This window comes from Pseudopipra pipra, chromosome 5 (assembly GCF_036250125.1).
Source record: "Pseudopipra pipra isolate bDixPip1 chromosome 5, bDixPip1.hap1, whole genome shotgun sequence".
Classification (NCBI taxonomy): Eukaryota; Metazoa; Chordata; class Aves; order Passeriformes; family Pipridae; genus Pseudopipra; species Pseudopipra pipra.
In genome coordinates, this window is record NC_087553.1 from 40,273,754 (window position 1) to 40,298,989 (window position 25,236).

General features: G+C 40.5%; 2 protein-coding genes across 7 annotated transcripts in view; one reads left to right on the top strand and one right to left on the bottom strand.

Annotated features, from left to right (window-relative positions):
* The window catches only part of CPM (carboxypeptidase M), a 34,632-nt gene extending 20,736 nt beyond the window's left edge, over positions 1 to 13,896 (top strand). For both annotated transcript variants that reach the window (XM_064655705.1, XM_064655706.1), the window contains 6 exons: positions 6,323 to 6,495; positions 7,974 to 8,158; positions 8,409 to 8,579; positions 9,399 to 9,551; positions 10,567 to 10,715; positions 11,405 to 13,896. In XM_064655705.1, the coding sequence (XP_064511775.1) occupies positions 6,323 to 6,495; positions 7,974 to 8,158; positions 8,409 to 8,579; positions 9,399 to 9,551; positions 10,567 to 10,715; positions 11,405 to 11,638 (1,065 nt within the window). In that variant the 3' untranslated portion in view covers positions 11,639 to 13,896. The remainder of the gene's footprint in view (positions 1 to 6,322; positions 6,496 to 7,973; positions 8,159 to 8,408; positions 8,580 to 9,398; positions 9,552 to 10,566; positions 10,716 to 11,404) is intronic.
* Positions 1 to 25,236, bottom strand: part of MDM2 (MDM2 proto-oncogene) — a 223,930-nt gene that overhangs the window by 192,638 nt on the left and 6,056 nt on the right. For 3 of the 5 annotated variants that reach the window (XM_064655702.1, XM_064655701.1, XM_064655703.1), the window contains 4 exons: positions 23,153 to 23,313; positions 22,013 to 22,168; positions 20,666 to 20,743; positions 13,317 to 18,151 (listed from right to left, as the gene is read on the bottom strand). In XM_064655702.1, the coding sequence (XP_064511772.1) occupies positions 17,582 to 18,151; positions 20,666 to 20,743; positions 22,013 to 22,168; positions 23,153 to 23,313 (965 nt within the window). In that variant the 3' untranslated portion in view covers positions 13,317 to 17,581. Of the gene's footprint in view, positions 1 to 13,316; positions 18,152 to 20,665; positions 20,744 to 22,012; positions 22,169 to 23,152; positions 23,314 to 25,236 lie in introns of those variants that run through there. The other 2 variants (XR_010430775.1, XM_064655704.1) reach the window with 2 other exon arrangements.

Consider the following 25,236-nt stretch of genomic DNA (forward strand, 5'->3'; position numbering starts at 1 on the left):
GTTGGTGTTTGTTTTTTATCTGATTGTAAATGTATTTCAGATGTCAGGAAATGAATTCCTCATATAGAGAGGCATTGGAGAATTTGATTTTTTTTCCCCTAATCTAAGATTCTGCTGGATAGTCACTGGGGATAGATTCGACTACCCCCTCAATATATTAAGCAGATAAGTTTTGTATGACAATTGTATGACAAGCTTCAATTTGTGTGCCAGAGTCTTTCATAAATTCAAATTGTGGGATTGTGGCTTCATTGATCCAGTCAGATTTTTTGTGCTTTAGTGACGCCTTCCAAAAATGATACAAAATGAGAAAAGTTCTGTTCTCAGATGTTGTTTGGTCATGCTGCCCTTCTAACCTGTCATGATCACATAAATGACACTTAACTTTGAGTCAGCTGGCCAGCTGCTCCTAAAACATAGAAGTTGGGAAGGATCCTGAATTGCATGTGTGTGGGCTGTTCACACATGCTTCTGGAAGAAAATCTAGGTTATTTGGAGAGCTGCCAAATAGGGAAGTTCTAATAAAATAATGTGAGTACACAATTCTAGGAAAAGAGTTGTTTTTTTCAGAACTGGCTGATTTTTTCTTACTACTGTAGGGCATAACCAGCCAAGATTTAAAAGAATTGCTTTTAGGTTCATCATTGCCAAATAGAGTGAACTTTTGCCCCAGATTGACAGAGAGACAACAAAAGACTTCTCCTGTTCTTTGTGTGACTGTATGAAGTTGGGCACCATCTTTAGCAGTACTTATTGTTTAACCCAAGCCAGATTAAAACTAATTTAAACTGATTCATCAAAATGACGCTAATAGACTGCATAAGATGCATAAGCCTGTGAAATGTTAATAGGGTCTGCACTGGGGAAGGTGAGGGAGAGTTTGCCTCCTGCTCTGGGGCGGCTCCCGTTCTGAATTAGGCAGCAGCTTCTCTTGTCTCAACCTCATACTCTTGCTTGAAAGATCTTCTCTTTCTCAGTCTGTACACTCACACATTCCTCCCTGGGGAAGAACTGATTCCACTTAACATTGACCACAACCAAACCCCTAAATACCCCGAAGTCATAAATGGAGTAGACCTATCACCTTTGGACCAGCTGTGCCAGTGACTTGAGTCCATTCTATACAACTGAACCATAGGATCTAATTGGAAGGCTGTTCCTAAACCATGTATGTCACAGCAGGGAAATCCTTTAAGAAGCATGCCTGAACAAACTGTAAACTACCCGTGTGTTTCTGCTTGTTCCCTTTAATGTATATGGCTTTCTTAACCTTCTGCAGCTACAGTGTTACAGATAACATCTTTCTCAGGATGGCAATGCTGATACCAATCCTTTTCTCCTAAAGCATCCACTTCTGGTTGCTTTATTTTCTTAGTGTAATAGTATTTTGCCTGTTTCATTATGTGAAACTGAGCCTGGACTGATACGTCTGAGCTAACCTACATGAAAGGATGTTTATTTTGCTGGCTTATCTTGTGAAATAAGTTAAAGCACCTATATCCTATTTTCCATGTCATCATAGACATATTCATATCCACAATAAGGTTTCCTGAGATATGGCATGACTTAAGTTTTTTGAGATATTAGGGCTTAGGTGAGTAAGGACTGGAGTAGTTTTATTTGTAATCACTATAACTGAGACTTAAAAAAACTTAAACAACAAACAAATGACAACACACTAGTTCTTGTGTAGAATTTCTCACTCCTATTTCCAAGAAAATAAATGGAAGCTACATTTACACTATCAAGATACCACTATGGAAAAAAAGGCTGTTTTTTTATCACCCAGTTGCAAAAAACCAATTGTGTCCACATACTACACAATCTGCTATTTTCAGCACATGTTCCTATGTCTTTAGTACTCTGCAATATATTATGGAAGTGCTGTGCAGGGAAATAATATGTGCTCTAGAAAATAAAAATATATTTATTAAAAAAAATTGCATTGTAAACTATTTTCCACCTGGCTTCAGTATCAGCTGATGTAATGTTAAGAAGGTCAGAAGCACCAGAGGTTTCAAAATTCAAAGCAATCAAATCTCAGTGCTAACAACAGACTTTTAAAAAAGCTGGGTGCTGCTGAGATCTGTTTCAACACTGCCTTGCCCCAGTTACCTTTTTCCTTATCTTCCTCACACTCTTCTGAGTGGGAAAAGAAAAAGCTATCCATTTGTCAGCCAGGTGAAGCCTTGTACTGAGAAGCATATGGAATTTGTCCAGGCAGTAACAACTTACACCAGTTACTAGTTCAAAAGCAGGCTTTGTGTTGCCATTTCCTTCAGTGATAAACCAAGGAACTGCACTTCCCTGTCATACATGTGCTATTCTCAGATTTTCATAGTGATTGCTGCTGTAGAAATAAATGTATGTGTGCCAAACTAATTGCATAAACAGTCACTTTAACACTGGTGTATTTTAGTAAAGAAGGACAAACACAGCGGAGTGTGTTGTAGCAGTGCATAATAATTATGTATATGTATAACACTGTACAAGTGTTAGAAATAACATCTTATAAGTGTGGCATTTAAGTGGGAAACCAAGATGGACTACTGGTTTCTCTGCTCTAACTCCACTTCCTTAGGTGAGGTTGTGCCTGGTATGCTGAACTAGGCCTGTGGAGCAACTGGAGCTCAAGCAAGGAAACTGGCAAGACTGCTGCCCTGAAACAGGTCCTACCTGATGGTTTGGATCTTTCTTTCGACATCATTGAACTTAAAAATCAGGCCACATTTAGGGAAAGAATTTTAATAATAAAAATGGGCAGAGTCCATCCACCAGTAGTCCCCTGGTCTATAGTAGGTCTCTATCATGTGGTAACAACTATGTTCTAAAGCCAGGGGTGCTGCAGTAAAGTATTACAGTGCAGGTTCAATTGAAGCTAACCTTAATCTTCTAACTGGCTTCTTGAGTAAGCTCTCTGGTAGCTGAGCAGGGTGCTGACACAGCCATGCCAGAGGGGAGAGTCAGAAAGTTTAAGGGATATGTGTACAGAAACAGCAGTCACGCCCTTTTCTACAGTGCCCTGACACACGCACACTTCTTCGTTCAAGAGTTCCCCTGAGGAACACTGATAGCCTTTCCTGCTGACTTTCTCCCTTTGGTGCACAGGAGGGAACTGACACTGAAAGTGCACAGAGAAACTTAATGTCTAATTGCATCTCTAGAGCTGGGAGAAAGGGCTTTCCTTTGCTTTTCTCTCAGCCTTCATGTGAACTGCAGCAGAACAAAACACCTGGGCATCACCCTTGGGATACTGCAATTAAAACCAAATGTTCATTATGTCTTCTCAAAGCCCCAGAGCTTATAAATGCTGTCCCCTGCTCTTCTCTCTAAGGTGTCTGTCCTTGACTTTACTGTCAGCAAACTACCTTCAGTGTATCCAGATCCATTATTTGAAGATCTAAAGTAAAACTAACTCATAACTTATCCACAGGTACAGCTGACCTCTGTAGTAACGGTAGGGATTGACTGAACAGCAGATGCTTTCAAAGGGCTTGATCAAAACTTGAGCTATAGGTTCCCAGAAACAAAGACTTTCTCTCTCCTTCAGACACCTCCAGATGTGCTTTCTCAAGAAATGCAGGGTACTCTGGACCCAAATGTCTCTGTTGCCCCACCCAAACAGTGGTAATAAGTATATTCTTCCCTCAAGAGCAATGATAAAAGGACTAGTTCTCTTATGACAGAGATAATTTGAATTGTTTAATGTGCTGAGTACTTGGGTACAAAAATAGTTATACAAGGATTCCTATAAAATAGAGTCAGTTTTTAAAATACTGTATACATAACTAACTCTGGGGCTAACTTTTAAGTGTGAAGAATGTCATCTGTGAAAAACTGGTCACCTTTCATTCTTTGTAAATATTGTCCTTTTCTATCACCTTCTTTTTTTACTTTTCTTTATCTTTTTTCCCCTTTCTTTTCCTGCTTCTCTACCCTTTCTTTTGGTCAGACGCTGAAGAGAAGTACAGTAGGAGAAGAACCCTTTCCCAGTTTCTCCAGAACACAGTGCAGTCTTGTCTGTAGTTTAGCTGTCTCTGCGGTAGGGCCATTCTTGCTGATTCTGAGTCTGTTAGCTTTATCTCTCATGCCCAGGGCCATGATTTGGCTGGTTTCTCTCCCTTCCTTTCTTCACCCACCCCTATATTCTTCCCAAGATGTCTATCACTCAGTTCAAGAGCTGCCTGTGCAAGACAGGTTCTATTGCATCTCTTCGTAAATGTCAGAGTATATTTATCAAACTTGCAGAGCAGTCTGTTTTCACCTACTCAGGTCCTGCTTTGAAAGCTACTGGAAATGGAGGAAATTAGGTACCTTCCCCCCCCTTTTTCAAAGCCCATTTTCTGTAGTGTCTACAAAAAGAACCACTTGGTTACTGGCATAGTATATGTGTTTAAGTTCCCCTAGCAAATTACTTGATGGTGGCTTGCAGGAGACCAGCAACAGGGGTAAAACCTAAGAACAAATCTACTGGGGGGCAAGGTGGGAAGAGAAGGCTCCTCCTTTTTCCCTGTGCAAACAGCATGGCAGAATTGCTTGAGTACCAATTCAGAGACCACAGCCACCTTCAGGTGTGACACTTAAAATGGTGTGATCTGCAACTTAGCCGAGTCAGGTTTGGCTCTACCTTGTTTGTTTGTTTGTTTCTTCTGCAATAAACAGCAATTGGCATCTAACTGGCAAGACATGATTTGTTCCCAACCTGAACAGCAGCTACACCCAGTTCTCCTGCCCCATCATGTATCCAGGCAGAGGTCCTGCTGGATGGTCTCTGTGTTCCCATTTCCCTTAACACCAAAAGCAGAATTTGCCACTTAAAATGCACCAATGTGAAAATTCAGCAAGATAACGAGTGCAGCAAATAACTGTGGAGAAATATTGCTTTCTCCTTGCTTGATTCTACCTACCTTTTACCTGAGATTAGCTCGGATGGTTAGAACATGTTGCTAATAAACCAAGGTTGTGGGTTTGATCTCTGCAGGGGCCATTCACTTAACAGTTGGACTCAATGATCCTTGCGGGTCCCTTCCAACTCAGAATGTTCTGTGCAATATCTGTGAAAAAATTATTAATGTAATCTTAAAGAAAGGAGATGTGTATCTGCAACATGAGGTTCATCTGGTAATGCCACTCTGTGTTCCTCACTTTGAAAAAAAGAATTCTTTGCAATATTTCCACCTTAGTGGTGCAAGACTCGTTCTAAAAGCTACTGAGATGCTGTAGCTCTGAAATAGAGCCTGCAGTGATTTACTAAGATTTGTTTTTGGAGATAAAGTAAAAATAAATTGTCTCTAGAGCACATCTAGTTGCGCATCTTGGTTTATTCCCATTCCAGGCAGGGCCTAGGAACGTTATAGTGCCCTTGAAGCATGGGTCACAGTGCTATGGAAAGTGTCCCTGGAAAGCACAGTCCAGTAAACACTGCAACAGTGGTTCCTGGGGTAGAATAGGATTGATTGTTCATAACTCTGGGTCTGGAACTTGCCGCTATTTTACCTGAAATCTGATAAAGGGAGATGTCCTGTCAGCTTTCACAACTTATACAAACTTATATGAACAAAAATATGTTTAAGCTTTTTCTCTACCACTGCCTTTCCTTGATTCAAAGTCTGCATCCAAATGTCCTTCCATGTCTTTTTTTAAGGTTTTATGTACACGTTTGGTTTCCCCAATGCATGTGTTCACGCCATTGAAATAAAGCAGTGTAGCAGGGAATGTAACAGAAGTGTCTATGGGGCCTCTTTGATCCTGTATTAAAGTTGACTTTCCATAAAAGAGGATCAATAAGAAAAGGCCTGCTCTGCAATTATGTTAGGCTTCTCCTTTCTTTCTTTTGAACTATCACTGCCAAGTGGTGATGTACAGCACTGACACTCCTATACAGGACGCAGGGTTCCTTGGGCATCAGAACAGACTTGTGACTGTAGTGGGGCTGAGAAAACAGTGAGGTGTTCCCAAGCCCACATGGTCTTTATCAGGCAGTTTTAGTTTTTGATAAGGCTGTGCCTTATCCATGCAGATTTAAGCAGTCTAGCTGATACAGTCAGTTTCCCATTATACAAAAAGCTCTGGTTGATCTGGGTTTAAAACCCTTGTGAAAACCCTCCAGTGATTCCTTTCATCTATGAAATTGCTTTAAATGTATTTAGGGGAGAGCATAAAACAAACCAGTGTTGATTAGAATGCTCTTGTACGCCTTATATGTCTGTGTAATCCAGTAAGAAAAACCTAGAAGTGCAAAGTGGTGGGTCTTTTTTTTATTTATTTTCTTCTTCATCTTCCATAGCAGACTTAAAATAAAATCTTATGTTTTTTTATACAGACCGTTGGGAGAGAAATCCTGCTCCATTTGATAGACTTCCTGGTGACCAGCTATAGACAGGACCCAGTTATTACCCGGTTACTCAATAATACCCGGATTCATATCATGCCAACAATGAATCCTGATGGATTTGAAGCTACAGAAGTGCCTGATTGTTATTACACACGAGGAAGGTAAAAGTGGCTTATGAGGGTGGGAGAGGCAAAGGAAATGGGTGGGGAGCAATAATCGCAGATAGCCAAGAGTCTGAATCATACTTGGTGGAGAGGATAGTCTAGAAGATGTGTTAGGGCTAATTTTTTCCAGTGCTGTTCTGAAGACGCACTTTAACAACATGGAGTTTGTGAAGACTGAGTCAGACTGGTGTTTATATGTGGTGCAGCCAGAGAAAATCGGTCAGAATGGTGTAATGACCTCACCTTTTAGGCAGGAGACCCAGATTGTTAATACAAGCACAATTCCCTATTTTGTAGCACCTTTAGGGTGCTACAAGAAAAGAAGGAAAACTCCACCCACAGGGATCTATTTTAGTTGGAGAACTTTGTAACCCTTCTTAATGAGACAAAGGTGTGTCTAAGCTTGTTGAGTGGACTTCTAGCAGTGTGTTTGAAGATCAGGTTGAATGCAGATAAAGTAAGAGGGAGGAGTTACGCAGTGACAGCTGGCTATAATAGGTAATAGTTGTACCTATAGTAGCACTAATAGTAGTACTAGGAAAAAAAACTAACACAAAAGAAAATGCAACCAACTTAGCATTGCATCCTGTGCTACTTTTGTTTTCTTTAATGTAACCATTGCAGAGACCAAAAGGGAATGAAAAGCTTAACAAGCTAGAATATGGAAAGAGTGAGAGAACGGGAAGAATTGCCAAAGGGACAAAGTTGGAATGTGCAGAAAAAGCAAACTCATGAGCTAGAATTTCTCTTGGATCACTGGCCATGGCAACATCAGAAACAAGTGAAAAGGTAGTTTAGGTAGTGTAGTTCTTTGGGTGACCAGTGTAGGCCATCCTTTTATCAGGAAAGAAGTTTATTTCTCAGCAAATAGGTGGGACTTGTATGGAGGGGGGTATATTTTATCCCCTCACTGTCAAATAGAGTTTAACTAACAACTTTAAAAATTAACACAATTGACAGCAGATACCCTCTTTACTCCTGTCTGAGTGAAAAAGCAAGTAAGCTTTTGCACAGGCTGGACCCTCGGGTTCAGGGAGAAGAGACTACATTCTGTGTTTGACTCAAATTTTTCTCTCTGACCGGAGATATGGCAGTACAAGGGACACAGCCCTTGTTACCTTGGTCCTCTATGCAAGTGGGAAAAACACATACAGAAGGACAACGTCCTCCTGATCTGGCTCTGGTTTTTCTAATTCACATATATGTAGCTGTGTGCATGCTATATGCATGTTAAATATGCAGTTTTCACTTGAGATACAACAGAAGAATTATTTTATTGTGTCCTATGAAAATTCCAGTGCTGATAGAAATCAAACTGAAATCCATCATCTTAATGCTTCAGAAATAAGAAATGGTCATCTTGTTTGTTTCCTGAAGACACTACCATGCCACAGATCTGGAGTACTTGGGAGGCTGGTGATGTGGAGGTGTCCATAGGCAAAACAGTAATGTGAATATCTTCTCTCCTCTCTAAGGTACAACAAGAATGGAGAAGATCTGAACAGAAATTTTCCTGATGCCTTTGAAAATAACAATGCTAGCATTCAGCCAGAGACTCAAGCAGTAATGAACTGGATAAAAAATGAAACGTTTGTTCTTTCAGCAAACTTGCATGGGGGTGCCCTGGTTGCCAGTTACACCTTTGATAATGGTAACTCAGGTAAGCTAATAACAAATTCTCTTCTTCACAGCTGATTTGGTTTAGGAACATTAGCTGTACCAAAGCAAAATTTATAAGGATTCCTGCAAGGTTATTCTAGCTTTTGAGCTGAGATGGGCAGAATTTGATAAACCCCATAAAAATTCACTGCCTAATGTAGCTGTTTGGGAGACGTTTATCCTGTGTGTAAGCCAGCACTGTATGCTTTATCAGTAATGAGAGTTAAACAATTGTTGTCTTTATTCTGTAGTTACTGGCTCTTCGAAAGGCTATAGCAGATCTCCAGATGATGATGTCTTTATTCACCTGGCAAAAACCTATTCTTCCCACCATGCCAGCATGTACAAGGGGACTGGGTGTGACAAGAGACAAACCTTTCCAGAAGGCATTACCAATGGATACTCTTGGTACCAGTTGGAAGGTAGGAATCTCAGTGATATTTTATTCAGCTGCTTCTGATATGATGTCTCACTTTCTCCTGCCATCTTTGATGATGAAAGGACAGTGATTTTACCCAGAGTAGAGGGCTGATGAGGGGAGTAAACCAACTCATTTCATGCAGATTCTCTGAGCAGGACCTGGGTGTTTGCAGTCTCTCCCAGCTAGCAATTACAAGTGAATGAGGCAGTCACTGCTGTTTGGCTGCCTCCATGCTCTTGCTTAAGGCCTGCAATAGCTATATAGATTATACACACGTGCACACACTCCTTGGCACCAAGATCTTGTCCTTTGAGAAAGAAACCCAATCTTCTGTTCATATATCATCCTTTTTAATTGTTTGATCACTGAAATAAATGTTTTCATTACTGTTTATGTGTAGCCAAATAGAATATGGGCCCTGTGTGCTGTGGCATTGTGTATTGCTTTCACCATCTGAATGCAAAGACATATAAAAGGCTCTTGGAATGGCTTTGGCAAACCGATGAATTTATCTGCCACAATTTAGTTGGAAATGCTTGAATGAATTTCAGTCAAAGATCCATCCTTTCTCAGCCAGAATCGTCATCATTCCCAAAATGCCACTGTGCTTTAGAAAACACCACTCTATGTGTAACTAGAGTAATAAAGTCTGTTTTCCACAGGAGGCAGTAAACACAAGTGTGGCATTGAGGAATAATTTACCTGATTTACTTTTTTTACTGGTAGGACGCAAGGATCGACATTTTAACTCTTCTATTTGTCTTTTACTTGGAACTTAGTGCTTCTTTGTAGCTGAACACTCTCTTATTTCACTTTTAAGGTGGAATGCAAGATTACAACTATGTCTGGGGACAATGTTTTGAAATTACATTGGAGCTGTCATGCTGTAAATATCCTCCAGCAGACCAGCTGGAAAAGTTCTGGAGAGACAACAAAGTTGCTCTGATTGAATATATAAAACAAGTACACCTAGGTGGGTATGTGAATGGGGATGGGAGGTGAAGCTGAGGCCGGGTTAGTGGGAGCTCTTCAGCAGCCTGGGTCAGTGTCACAGCTCACAGCAGGAGAAGCTCTGGTGTGAACTTGGGAGCTTCTGAACATGAAGTGCTACAAGGCCAGGGATGAGTAAAGGAGGAGAACTCAGGCTTGTCAGGTGAGGGGCAATGGGTGCTACTACAGTAGTGCAAGGGGCTTAAAATGAGCTGGGGCAGGAGCAAGGGACAGGGCCCAGGTGCTGTCTGACCATACATCTCCTCACAGACTCTGCTTTCCTGAGCAGCCTTGGGGCAGTCATTTATTTTAGAGGTGTATGTGTGCCTGTGCACAAGTTTTGTGGGTCTTTTGCTACTTGGATTTTGTATTTTTAAAAGACTTTTCTAGGTGTGACCTGACTTCACAGCTGGAAGAGAGCTGCTGCTTAGTGAAGCAGTGCTGCTTTATAATGAGTTGAAGGGCTTGCACAAATCTGTTGCCTATCTTTCATTTTATTGCCCAAAATATTTGTTTTATCTCTGCCTATTGCCAGTGCTGCCTTAAAGACGGTGTGTAAGAATTAAGGGAAAGTACTTCATAATCAGACATTGTTGCTATTCTGCCTTTGGGAAGTATTAGAGAACAGGCTGACTTATTTTAAATTACAAAAAGAGAAGGAAGGGGTGTGTGGAAAAAAATGCCAAAGCAGTACTGAAGATTTAAGCCCTTCAGTAAAATACACATACAATAAGTGTATATGATGCCTTCAGCAAATGAGATTTAGGAGATTATATTGCTGCTTTCTAACTTAACGTGAGGGTAAACTATTAAAAAAAACAACCAGGCATATTCTGTTTTAATTCCTTTCAGTGAGACAGAAGTGACTACTGATATTAGATGTGCTCAAACTCAGTGAAACAGCCTTTGAGTGCACCCAGCAAGAGAACAGTCTTTCTTGGAGGAGGCAGCTCACTACAGTTACAGGTCGTGATCTCTCTCCTCTCTCTTTTTCATAGGTGTCAAGGGTCAAGTTACTGATAAGAATGGGGATCCTATTCCCAATGCCATTGTGGAAGCCAAGGGAAGGCCTCATATCTGCCCCTACAGAACAAATGAACAAGGGGAGTACTATCTTCTCCTTTTGCCCGGGACATATGTGATCAATGTAAGTGTGCAGCCTTACTAAATTATTGTTTCTGATTGCCTTGAATTCCTGAGCACAGTGAGAAGGCATCCTTAGACAGGAGTGAGCTGAACTGCTCGAGTCACATATAGGAGCTGTAAAGACCCTTTAGCAGATTTAAAAGAAAACAGTACCTTTAAATGTGAGTCAGCAGAAAGGAAATTTTTTGATATAGTAACATCTCGAGTCCTCAATGTCCAGAGATAAGCACCCATCTGACCTTGATGGTGGAGCCAGTGGGGATGAGCGTCTGGAGCACAGCGACTTGAGCTTGAGGTGTTAGAAACAAAGCACAGAGCTCTCAGGGTGAGGAGGTGGATCAGGGCAGCACCGGGCTGACACCACCACTGGTGACAGTTATTTCCTTGTGTGTGTCAAAATGGTTTCTCCACAGAAGTGTTAGAGAACATCCATGCAGTGTAGGCTCTGCCTGCTGTCAGCCGAGGGCTTACACTTGAGCATCACTGCAGGATGCCCTCTCCTGTACAAAAAGTCTTATTGCTATAACGTGGAAACTTTACCCTTTTTTCATCCCATGTTTCCAAACGTGTATTTAGAACGTTTTTTCTTGTACATTTAAAGTGTAAACAAGCACATTAGACTCTGGTTGTTTCACAGCTGAACTCAGATGTTTCAAAACCAAGTAAGAACACTTTTGTGTTTGCTCCTAGGCTACTGTACCAGGATTTAAATCGATGCTGAAGACAGTGGAAATACCTGACAACACTGGTAACTTCAGTGCTTTAAAACAGGACTTCTCTTTCTCAGAGGTCTCTATCAGACCAAGAGTTGCTTCATGTCCCAAAATTCCCCTGTACCAAGAGCTCACATGGGCTTCAGCTGCAGTAAAACCAACCCTACATGTCTTGGTTTTAATGACTGCTCTGCTTGTAATTTTAAAATAAAGTCAAGAATGAGATGTTATGGCCAGGCAAAATCCACCTGCACAAATGTGGCTTTGTATATGCAAAAGAATGTCTGTTTTTATAAACCAAATTCTCAGATTCACAATCACGTTCACTGTATTTTGTAAAATACTGGGTTGACAATCAAATGTTTGACTATATTTTTAATTGTAATAGACTATCATATTTTTCTATGTAAGTATTTTACTCTGAAGAAATTCTGTACAGCCGATGGAGATAACTGTAGAATTTCAATGCAGAAAGTACAAATACATTCTCAAGACTTTGCCTGAATTCAAAAAAAAGTTGAGGATTGTACTGCAAATGTTTTATGCAAGCTCAGGTTCCTCTCTGAACCAACAGCTAAGGTGCCACACAACTGTAAGTGATCAGATCAATCCTATTTTCTCGTAATAAAGCCATTGCTATAAATGAGGAATGGCATTTTAAAATATGCTTTTTCTTACCTGGACAGATGAGACTGCTTAGGGCTCAAATGAGGTAAGACCAGTAACACAGACAGGTTTTAAGACAAAAAGATGGAAATGAAGTGTAAGTATGTGCTGAAGGGCCACGCTCCTGGAAACTGGATTATAATCTGCACCATCAGGGAAAAGGGAGGAATTTGTGTCTCTGAAAACAGTGTTCTCCTACAGCAGAGCTGCTGAAAACAATGTGGAAACAGTTACTGACAGCTTTATACCTTGTCCATTTTTAACTGAATTTGGTGTGGAACAATCACAGACAATTCAGATTCTTTGAATAGCTTTAGCAGCAGCTTTATATTGCTTAAGTAGTTTCAGAGCCCTGCTACTACACATGCCAGGAGCTGGCAGGCATACTCAGCAAGGCACAAATCAGATCCAGTTACAAAAGCACTCCCCTGGCTGGGCTGAGATGTTGCAGGCAGGATTAGCAGATTCCTTTTGCCTGGCCAGTTGCGAATCATCCTCCGGGCCCTTTGAAGCTGTCCAATAAACACAAAATTTATCAAGAAAAGCCAGTTAGTACCATCTCCTGTGTTTATTTTAAAACTTTATCTGCCAGTAATTTTCTTACGCAATTTCAAAAGCAAAGCAGAAGAGATTATCTTTGGAAACATCAATCTTTTCCTGTATACAGTAAATAAAAAATGCAGGAATGCAGTTAATCCTTTTTAAATCTTTCCTGAGGCACTGCTGTCTGTCACACCAGGACCCACCTGCTGGGCTGTGGAGCTTGGGCATCAGCCACTTACCTGTCTGCCAGCCAGCTGCATTCAGTGTGTGAATGCACTTCAGAACATGAAACAGCATTGCTTATTGGGAATGAGGGCTGCATGTGCAAGATACTATTTTTTTAATGTCTTCATCATATCCATTTCAATTTTCTATATTTTCTCACTCTCTGATCTGCTGTGGGTTGTTAATCAGTCAGAGAAGTGATTAATTATCCACTAAGTCCCACCACTGATAGTTGTTTCTGATCCTGTCACTTATAGCAGAAAGAACTAGAGATTCCCTGAGTGTAAAACCCCCAAAACCCAAGAAATGTGGGAGAAGTCAACAGTTCAGCAGGTGAGTGAGGGCAGAAAGAGTCTGCATGCTGGCTTACAGGGACAAGAATCGGTATGAAAACCAAGTACCAGAACTTCCAGCAATCAAGTCATTGACATGAAAAAAGAAAGAGCACCAAAGAGTATATAAAGAAATCTTTATTTAAAGCTTTTAAATGGAACACAGTACTCAGTTTCCCTAGAAAAGGAACAACTGAAAACCAAAAGATAAATGCAACACACATGAAAGTTTTTATAAAGGGATCTATGCACTGTGCAAGTGGAGTGGATACTTGTATTTTAATGGTTACTGACTGTGGTTGTACGTGCACTGGGTAGCCAGAAGGTACACACCATTACAAGCTCTTGAAAGCGTGTTCATCTAGGAGTAGTGGCAAAATTGCATAGTTATTTCAATTCACTACGAACTACTCTGTTTAACAGTCATTCCAGCTATGTGTAGTCAGACAACAAAGACTCTGGTTTTAGAAAAGCTATTGGTATTTTAGGTGTTAAGTAATCATCATGTAGACAGACAATAATTTGGCTCACAATGAAGAACTGTCCTTTAAAATCAGGCTGTTAAGCTAAAGCAACATTTACTCAAAAGGTGAGACACCACCTTTTTAAGAATCACTGACAAATTTTACATGTAGAATATAGATACAGATACACTGGAGAGGCATTCACTTGAAGCTTTCAGTGCATCTGTGCTAAAAATAAAGCACACACTTTAGTTAAAAGCAACAATTTTTCACGTTCATTAAGTGCAAGTTTTTAAAAGACACCTTAGGCCTCAGGTTTTGTTTTGCTTGTGCAACCTTTAAACAACAAGTAACTCAAGATAAGCCTTTGACTCAGGTATGGAGTGCCACACTGTTAGAACAGTTGTAATGCTTTTCACCAATTAACAGTTTGAAGCACTTTTATCCTTTCTAGATCAACCTGCTGATGGGAGTGGCACAGCACAGCATGGCACAGGTGGCACACATTTCTGCCATGTGCTCCTTAGGAACACTACCACAAGACTCAAGGGGTGCTGCTCAACAAAGAGCATCACCTTGAAGTGTGAATGTTCAATACAATCACCCACCCAGCTACTTCGGTTTCAGCCTTAAGTACCTCACTTTGCACTTCACTTCCTTGGGTCAAGAGTTGAATTTCAATACTAATAAATAAGTACATACAATAAGTAGGTTTATCATACTTCATAAAAAAGAATAAATGAGAGTTCTTGCACCATTTATACATTACTGTTGTCTATCTGAAGGAAGACAGACAATGGGCAAGAAGGAAGAGACTAAGACAATTACTGAAAATTGTGGAGTTGCATCCTGTCAGCATCTGGCCTTCCCTGCAACCTTCCTGGTCAAATGTCAAAAAGCAAAAGCCATTACCACCCATTGCAAATTAACCTTGAAATCTCTCATTGCTGCCCTGCATCTTCCAGACCATCACCCCTGATGTTACCAGCACCAGAAGCAGCCAGTCAGCTCCTTGGCTGTACTCAGGGATACAAAAGCATTCCAAAGGAAAACAAACACCACCAAAATATTCTTACTGTGCTCATGTTGCACCAGCTCCATCTCTAATAAATGTTCAAGTGCAACGCAGAAGTTGTTTTAAGGGACAGAAAAAAGGAAACAAAGCCATAAATCTTTCTGTGCCCTTCTTAAATCTGAATATAATCCGAATATTTCTCTGTATTTTAATGCTACATTTCTTCAATATTTTTTCTTGTTATTTACTTAAGTAAGCATGTTTATATGACTACACATATGCCAGTAGGCTAATTCAATAAATTAGAGCTCAAAACATTAACTGTGAGCACAAGAATATTTACAAATGGCAATAAATTAAAGATTAAAATGTGTGCGATATTAAATAAGGATCTCAAACACCAAGTAACAACAACTGTCAACAACAACTTTTGTACCAAAATTTTACTGACTTTTGTGCCTCTGCCCAAGGCCAGCAATGTGCTTACAGGCCAGAATGAACAGGGTGGCTGCTGCTCGTGCCCACGCGATGAGGGGGAGGCAGAGCCAAAGGCTCCAGCGTGGGGTCAGGGCCACAGCACTGGGGTCTGTGTCACGTACACACCCCCTGGGCCCCAGGCACCCGCTTGCCAAGCAAATTCTAGTTGCACTAGAGGTCATTAAGAATAATATTAAGCCAGAAAAATCATACTCGAAGCAAAAAGATTTGACACAGTGATTTGCAGATGCAGAAATCAAAATTCCACATTTCCTCACCATTGTATGGATTGGAGGGTATTTCCAGGGCTATTCTCCACAACAGAAGACGTGTGAGGGAAGTAAAATTTTAAAGCATAAAAGGGAAAATTCATTATGCTGTATGGTCTCAGTCTATCTTTTGCCAAAACAGAAAGTGTTACTGGGAAAGTGCTTTAGAAGAAAAAACCTAAAGGTGAGTGATTGTGAACAGCAAGGATCACCACTCTGGCCATACCTCCCTTTCTGAGAGATGAAATATTTTTTTTAAGTATGGAGATCACTTAAGGGGATTGATTGTAATAGATTAACAAGAGTGGGATGGTACAATTTGTCCCAGTAGGAACGGGGTAAGGGCAGCTGCTCCCCCTGCATGGCAGTTACACAGCCATGGTAGTGACTGCAGAGAAGGGATCATGCTGAAAAACCTTAGACATGGGAGACAGTGTAATGGACAAAGCTTTTTATAGATGATGCTTTTTAAGTACAGTCCCCATGTTATTCAGCCTTCTGCATATACATGTCTACAGTTTTCTCTCAGCTGCAGATCCCTGACCACAACAAGACCACTGTTTGGTCTCACCTGCAGATGCAATGAAGAGCCTCTGAAAGCCTCAATGCAGTTAAATAAATAAAATCAAAAATTAAGAAAAATTAATAGGAAGTGTAAATTAAGGCAGGTAGCCCTCTATTAGCATCCCTACTTGAAAAAATTAAATATCTACCCGAAGGCCTTCTCCATCTCAAGCTGAAGGACTATCAAATCCCATAAAACCCATGACGGGTTTCTGCTGACCAAAAATCTTCCAAGAACTTCCAGATACCTGCTGTTGCTTTACAAATTGCAAGGGGCAAGAAACTTGCAATTAAGAATCTGACAAAATGTATACACCTGGGGTTTGTATTTGTTTAGTTAAAATGAATTGCTAGAACTTCAGACACACCAGGATCTTTTAGTGGTATTTAAAAAAAAAAAAAAGCTCAAATGTACGAACAAAATGTGACTGATCCCAATAATTCAGACTTTACCTATGAAGGTATTTCTCTGCAGGCAAGTCACAACCAAGGATTTACCAAGTCTCTCCTGGGCATCTTTATGTCCTTTTCCTAGGCACTTCAGGCATTACCTGGAGGTAATGATAGCAGTAAAAGTCTTTGCGCCAGCACACAGGCATCAGCAATTCTATACTGGTGGCATTGGAAAGCTGTTGAACCTTGGCCTGCAGGATAGTAACACAATGCAATTTCTTCATTTAGGCTACATCTCCATTCTTGGAACTCCCCCTGACTGCTTATTTGCCATTCCCTGTTGGGCAGATGATTAGAAACTACCTGTAAAAATAAAAGGTGCTAAAATCATACAGTTCCTCTTGTAATCTAGTTTTCCAAAGGAATAAATATCACTCACTGGTACAGAAACTCTCCATGTGAAATACAGCCGAATGATTTTTACCGTATCCCACAGGAAGATACCAGAGCTTACACACGCTCCAGAGAACTATCTTGAACACCCCAGTCAGTCAGCAGACCCCTTGAGAACAGAACTGGTAAGTTTCACCAAGTTTTTGACAAAGTACAGTGAAGGGACAAGAACTAAAAGCAGTAAAGGACAGGTCCAATGAGACCAATTTTGAGTTCACCAAACACCCCACAACGGATTTTCAGAATTCCTGTGATATAGAAAAGAACAGTTTGACTTGGAAAGACTACTGAATTTAAAGAATGTCTATGTGAACTAGAACTGCACAGCTTATTTGTTTCTGCAGATGAAGATGGAATTTTTTCTATTTTTATTCCAGTCAATGTTCTGCTGAAGTCAAAAACAACTGCAGAAAATTATTCCCCTAATATTGCCTGATGAGACTCCTCCTTCATTTATCTTGCCTGTTCAAGTCTTCTCTCATGCTCCTAAGTTAATAATAAGCATACTTGGGATAGTACAGACCTCCATTAAACACCTGGAGAGGGAGGTGATTTACAGGACTTGGTTATTTCTACTGACAAGGATTGAAAATCTCCAAGTTGATTTATGACTATTGGGCAAACCTCTGAACAACGCCAGTGCATTTATGTCAGCAATTATTTTTCATACCAAATGTAAAGAGACCTAAAATACTAATTTTCCAATAAGAATACAAAAATAGTTTCTCTTGCAGCTTTCCAGTCAACATCCACCTAACTAAAATAAGTTAGTACAATCATTTGTATGGGTTGCCTGCACACTGGGCAGGGTTTGTTCCTCTTCTTAAGCTTTTTTGCGCACGTGAAACATGACATGAGGTGTCCCGTTTTGCCGTGTACTATGCAGCCATTTTTAGGTCTGCTCTGACATATGACACAGGGCTCTATGCTGGTAACAGGCAGACTGGATTCCAGGCTTTCCTCTTTGTCTTGCATTTCTCTCTTCTCAGGTTCCTTATAGTCCTCCTGACTGCTAAAGAACATGCTGCTTGATGTTGATGGCTGGGAATAATCTTCACTTTCCTGTGACTCGGAAATTTGTACTGCTTTCTCCTCATTCTCATCCACAGCTGGTTCTTTATCTTCAGTCATTTTTGTTTTCTTGCAGTCAGGAACATCAAAACCTTCTTCAGATTCTGCAGGGAAGGAACCTTCTGATTTGCTCTTTTCCAATTTCTCACTCTTTTCATCTGGAAGCCAATCCTCACGTAGGGCCCAGCATCTGTGGCAATGTCGTGGAAGCGGAGGATTCATTTCGCTACATTCAGGACACTTCCAATAATCCTTTAGTGAATTAAAGGTTGGAACAGCTTAAGCTACTTGGAACACTTACAACTGAAGTATTCAGAGACTGTAAACAATTTATTACTGTCAAAATAATAATTATGTTGAGCTACTGACTTGTTTATAATTTTAAAATGCCATTCAGTGTTTGGCCCCATTTTACAGTTCTAGATTACAACAGTTCTTATTTTAAAACAACTCTGATTTTCTTTCTTTTTGCAGTAGGTTTGTGACTAGAACAATAACAATTTATTATTTCTTATGCAAAACTGCAGAAGCCAGACCACAAAAATCTTCAGAGTACCTCACAAAAAACATCTAATAAAATGGTCACCGTTCCTCTTCTTTTTGAGAATGGACTTCTGAAATGGGAACTACTCAAGACTGACGGGACCTTTCACCTGTAGGATGCTAAGCTGTTGGTGTGCAAAATGGCCACGTGAGGGCACTCTGACACAGAGGTACAAGAGAAAACACCAGCCAATAAAAAAACAGAAGTGAAAAAAGCAGAAAAAAAAAATCTTGCATCACCATCTCAGCAGATACTCTATAGACTACACTGAAAATAAGCCACTATATCTTGTTAAAAACACATTTAATTCTTAGAAGTAATGCAAGCCTACGGGGAATCAAAACATAAAAATCACCCAAAAATTATTTAGATGAGTCCTGAGTAACATCAGTAACATCAAAAGCTTAAAAGACCTATTCTAAATCCTAAAAATAACATACAGGCCTCTTTTACCACACATAAGTACTGCTATGTTTTCAGAAGGTGGCCAGCCCTGTCTTTCACAAACAGAATAATGTCCCTCAGTCCTACAGACCATCAAGGGACTGGAACACTTCAGACAGTTCTGGAAAACAACTTTATTTAAGGTTCAACTGTGAAAAGCAAATATAAATGAGGGACCCTGCATTTTAATTCTACTGTGTGCTTCAAGACCCTAAGCTGGCAGCCCACGGCTTGGACAGGGGCACCCTGTGCTGGGTCAGGAACTGGCTCGAGGGCCGGGCCCAGAGAGTGCTGGTGAATGGGGCTGCATCCAGTTGGCGACCGGTCACCAGTGGTGTTCCCCAGGGGTCAGTGCTGGGTCCAGTCCTTTTTAACATCTTTATCGATGATTTAGATGAGGGGATTGAGTCCATCATCAGCAAATTTGCAGATGACACCAAGTTGGGAGGGAGTGTCGACCTGCCGGAAGGCAGGAGGGCTCTGCAGAGGGATCTGGATAGACTGGAGAGATGGGCTGACTCCAATGGAATGAAGTTCAACAAGGCCAAGTGCCGGGTCCTGCACTTTGGCCACAACAACCCCCTGCAGCGCTACAGGCTGGGCACAGAGTGGCTGGAGAGCAGCCAGGCGGAAAGGGACTTGGGGGTCCTGATCGACAGGAGGCTGAACATGAGCCAGCAGTGTGCCCAGGTGGCCAAGAAGGCCAATGGCATCCTGGCCTGCATCAGGAACAGTGTGGCCAGCAGGAGCAGGGAAGTGATCCTTCCCCTGTACTCTGCATTGGTGAGGCCACACCTTGAGTATTGTGTTCAGCTCTGGGCCCCTCAGTTCAGGAAGGATATTGAGGTGCTGGAGCGGGTCCAGAGAAGAGCAACGAGGCTGGTGAAGGGACTTGAGCACAAGTCCTATGAGGAGAGGCTGAGGGAGCTGGGGTTGTTTAGTCTGGAGAAGAGAAGGCTTAGAGGCGACCTCATCACTCTCTTCAACTACCTGAAGGGAGGTTATAGCCAGGCAGGGGTTGGTCTCTTCTCCCAGGCAACCAACAATAGGACAAGTGGACATGGGCTCAAGCTCTGCCAGGGGAGGTTTAAGTTAGATGTTAGGAAGAAATTCTTTACAGAGAGGGTTATCAGGCATTGGAATGGCCTACCCAGAGAGGTGGTGGATTCACCATCCCTGGAGGTTTTTAAAAAGAGATTGGACGTGGCCCTTAGTGCCATGATAGTAATTGGAGTTGGATCAGGGGTTGGACTTGATGATCTTGGAGGTCTTTTCCAACCCAATCTATTCTATGATTCTATGATTCTATGAAGTTTCTTCCCACACTTCAAAAATGGTCTCACAGAATATAGAAAAAGCCTCTCTTAATTTTATATTACTGTTCTGAAAAAAGGTTTGCCTTCACATCTGTATGTCAGAGATACCTTCATTCAGGATGGACAATAAAACTAGGTATTCTGATTTATAAGAAAAGTTTTTAAATGTACATGACCAAGATTTTTTTCATTTTGTGCAGAAAGTCAGATTTAGGCTTCAAATAATTTCCTTTGGAAATTATTTCCTTTAGGAAGTTTACTAGTTATAAAAAAATCAAGGTTAATAATTACATGTTCAATAATTAAAATACTGTATTGGAACCTTCAAGCATATAAGAAAAAGTCAATTTGATTCTTAAAAAAAAAATTCACTGGTAGCGATAGAATTTATCTATACTTCTTGATCTCTATTCTGTCAGTTTACCCAATTTATGATGTTTTACTTGACAAGTTTTTACTCACAGCTAGAGAAATCTCTGGATCTTCATCAAATGAATCACCATCACTATCTTCATCCTGGTATATAGTCAGCTGATAAACCTGGTTTAAATGAAAAAAGAATATGATGTAACTGTTTTCTGGCATTCAATTAAAAACCCAAAATATTTTTGACCTTATAGATTTTCAGATAGGGAGCTACTGGAGAGTCTCCAGTGATGGGCCACTAAGATTATTAAACAGATTAGAGGAGCTCCAGAGGAGCCTGGAGAAGGCTCAGGGCAGGTAGTGTCTTATCAACGTATATAAATAGCTGAAAGGAGGGTATAAGAAGAGGGAGACAGGCTCTTTTCAGTGGTGGCCAGTGACAGGAATAAGAGGCAACTGGCACAAATTAAAACACAGGAGGTTCCCTCTGAATGTCAGCAGACACTTTTTACTTGTGGGTGACCGAGCACTGGCACAGTTGCCCTGATCATCTCTGAAAGACTCTATCCTTGGAGATATTCAAAACACATCTGGACATGCACCTGGGCAATCAGCTCTGCCTTAGCTGGGGCTGGGGGATATGATCTTCAGAGGCCCCTTCCAACCTCAGTCATTCTGCAATTCTCAGAACTACTGCTGGGAGCAGCGGCACACCCCAATCCTTTATTTCTCCAAATTACTGTCTTATCTCAGGGTGCAGCTCTGCAGCGCTACACTACAAGTCGGTGTACATCAGTACAGTCAGTCCATTCAGCCTCTCAAGTACCACAGTCATGTATGTCCCTGGTGAATTCTGCCTCTGGTACTCACACAATCTTGCCATGAGCTGGTGAACCTCTCTAAAGTAACAGAAAACTAACCCAGAAAAAAAACTCCGCATAAATTCTCACTTAATTCCTGACGTTCCATGTATCTAGATCTCTTGAAAATTATGGTAATCACAGTTTTACTGTCTTCTTGCTACTAATGAAAATTTCTAAAACTGTGGCTCGGCATCAATATGAAACATTTGTATTCACAGATGCAAATGACTTGGAAGCATCCCTTTGCAAAGAGTTACTAGGTAAGTTTTCATTCAATATCAAGTAATGTCAAAGGTCAACACATACTTCTATAACTAAAAATACAGAAAGACTCAAGTATGCATGCTGCCTTTGACTCCAACAGCTAGTGAGTGAAGTTAAACACACAGACTTTTCCTACATAGCCTGTCTCAGAGCCTGCAGAAAGCCTCAGCACCGTCTCAGTTACTTCCTGGTGTGTGTATAATGGCGACCCAACTGCACTGACATGTAGTTGGATTTAACGAACAACTGGGTGCAAATTTTCCCTCTCACCAACCCCCCAAGGTCGAAAAAAACCCCAAGCAAAATAAATACGTACCTCATCATCTTCATCTGTGAGCTCCTGCCCTTCTTCATTATGGCTATAATCTTCTGAATAAATGGACTCAACTTCAAACTCTACACTGAACTGGTCTGAAACAGATCTGTGGTCAAACCAATCAGAGTTTTCGCTTAATGAACTAGCATCAAGATCCTGGAAGAAAAGAGAAAGTACATATTCAACCTCACCAGTCCATATACATAACCATTACTGTTAAAGCAGCTCTTAAGATAAAACTGTGCTACTCAGTTTAGTTAGCTATGGAAGAAATAAGACCAGCAGCTGTTAGACAGTACATCTTCTATGAGGTAAATTATAGGTAGGTAAAAATAAAGCTAGATCTGAAAGCCTTTTGTTGACTCTGTAATAAGAGGCTGCAGTCAGCCTATAGCCAGTTTGAAGACTGCAGCTACTGTTTCACATAGGCTCTCCTAAAAAGTGAAAGAACAGATACAGGAAGATGCTGTCTTTTGGCTGCATGTCATTAAATTCTCTGTTCTCATCAACTCTGCTAATCTTTTAATTTGAGACTGTGGCTAAACAGTCTTCCTATAAAATAGGAAGACTGAAGATACGGTATTAGTTCTGTCAATTCAGAATACAGTATGTGACCAGGAATACTGTTAGTTTAGCTCTTCACAACTTAATCTCATCACAGGCAACTTGCCTTGGTGTTTGTTGAAAACAACAATATGAAACAGTAGAGGCTTGAAAAATGAATACAGTGTATCATCAACATACATACTACTGAGTACAGTTACCCAGGCTGTACCAGAACTACCAACTAATTCTGAATTATGGAACATCTGTGACTGCTTTTCTTCTCTTAACACTTACTTTAAAACACAAAATATATCTGACAGTTTTTTCAATGCTGTGCCAAGCAGTAAGGGTCTTGATTTTAAAGAAAACTCAAAGTTAATATTTAAAAAAATTTCCCTTCAGCTTTGTCAGCAGATCTATGAAAGACCCCACCCACACACTATCTTTTCTTTCATCCTCTTTTCCTTCCTCTCACACCACTGGAGGCACTGCTGCTTTTAATTAAGATCATGATGTTTTCAGATGCATATTTGCACTTGTGGCATTTGCAAAATTTGTACCATAAAGATATTTTATATTTATACTTTGACTTACGGGAATGGAAAGAGAATCTGTTGAATCACTGCTATTGCTTCTTTCATGGCACAGACCACTGACTACACACCATGAGAGACTTTCATCAAACGTCAACGAAATGCTGTCTGACTTGTGTCGCTTTCTTCTGTCACTATGCAGATCATCTGAAGAATTTTCTTCTGGGCATATTCAAGAATTTTTATTACTCAAAAAAACATCTATGCAATGTGCAGTTTTGAATATTCTTAACAGAAGTTTAAAATATAATTTACTTATAAAGAAATCTAATAAGATAACTCAGTATTATTTCTTGAGGAAAAAAGTAAAGGCACCAAAACTTATTCAAAAAGACACAATAACACTGATAAACATGTAAAGTGTGAAACATTCCTGAAGCCAGCATTTCAGGGGCTGGGTTTCCCCACTTGTCCCATCAGTACAGCTTGAGAATAGCAGTATCCACATGCAGGAAATAAAATGATCACAGATTTGGAAGAATTTTTACTCCACACATGACACATTATACCCCTCCTAATTTTATGAAATAGATCTTAATTGTCCTTGCTCCCTCTACAGTCAGTAGACAGAAGGGCACTTTCAGAGAGCTTCTGAGTCCATCCCAGAATTTTTAGGGAGACAGAGCAACTAGCTCCCAGGTCACAGGCATACAGAATTCCTTGTGCTAAGCAAGGTAAGTTCAGGTTCAAGTTTCAGACACCTGAACAAATTTACCAGTGATTAGTTCCACTATATGTAATTGTATTCACTCAACAAGATTTTTGCAATAATCTGTTATAACTTTCAATTCACACCAGCAAAAAAATCTTCAAGATATACTATGTAAAAATTGAACTCTGAGAGCATTGCTTTATGCTGTGCCTATTAAGTATGCTTGGTTTGAAGGCAAAAAGACAATGCTTTTCAAATACATCACATTTTGAAACAACCACCAGAAGCAGCATAAGAAGTTGGAGTGCAGCATTTTAGGGATAGGTAAGTCAAAATTCAGTTCCACTGACTTTTAGAGTGTTTGGTAAGAAACAATTTTATTAAAAAAGGTGCTGTAAAGTCAGTATTTAAGTGCAGTGGAGTGAAAACCCCCCAAGATGCCTGAAAGCTTGGTTTAACAGACCTCAGTATGAGCCTGCTGCCCCACCACAGGTGCCTTTTGCACCCACCCTCTATTGCCCAGCCTCTCCCTTGCCTTGCAGAACACACTGTGACAATCCATGAGTCTTCAAGTCTTGAATCTTTCATTGTAAAAGAAAAGAGAACAAAACACTTGTACATACTTTGAGACTTCTCTTACTTTCCCTTGGTGCTTCTTGGCTCAGCCCCTCTCTTTTCTTTTTTCCGCCCTGAGAGCCCCACCAAACTTGGAGCCCCCAGGCCCAGGGGTTGCTCCTGTCCATCGTTGTCCTCATTTAGTTGTCATGGCTCCATGCTGTACTGATACTGTATCACCACAAGGTTTCTATACACTATATAAGGGGCCCCAAAGGAGCCACTACTATCCCAATTTAACAAGAATAGTGGTTTAAAAGGAAGATTTCCTATAAATTAGAAAAAAAGTGTATATAAAGACACTATATTAAAAGAAGTTTTAAAGTTGTAACAAACTAATAAATGGATGCAAAGACAAGAGTTAATAAACAGACCTACAATAAGTAAGCACAACACAGCACCTCATGTGCTCTGGGTCATGCCTAAATATTACAGGTTGTGCTGTTTAACCAAGGCTTTCCATCCTTTCACTAGTTTTAGTTACAACATTAAAACGATCTTTTAATTTAGTGCAAACCGCTCAGCAACGCAGCACAGTTTTTGACCGACTGACATAACAGTGGCCTACAAGGAACACAAAAAATACTACTCAAAAGCTGAGGAACTGAAAAATGTTCCCAAGCAACTGAAGATGTTCTATGCAGCGACAGGTTATCACTGCCCAGATAATTACTACCACCAAGTCGTGAGGTAAGACAAGTGATGGAACAAACTAATTTAAGAAATTCCACAAAATAGTATTTAAGTAGAACTGTAGAGAACACTTCCACTGAGAAACTTATTCAGGTTTATGCTGACTGGCTTGTTATTGCTAATTA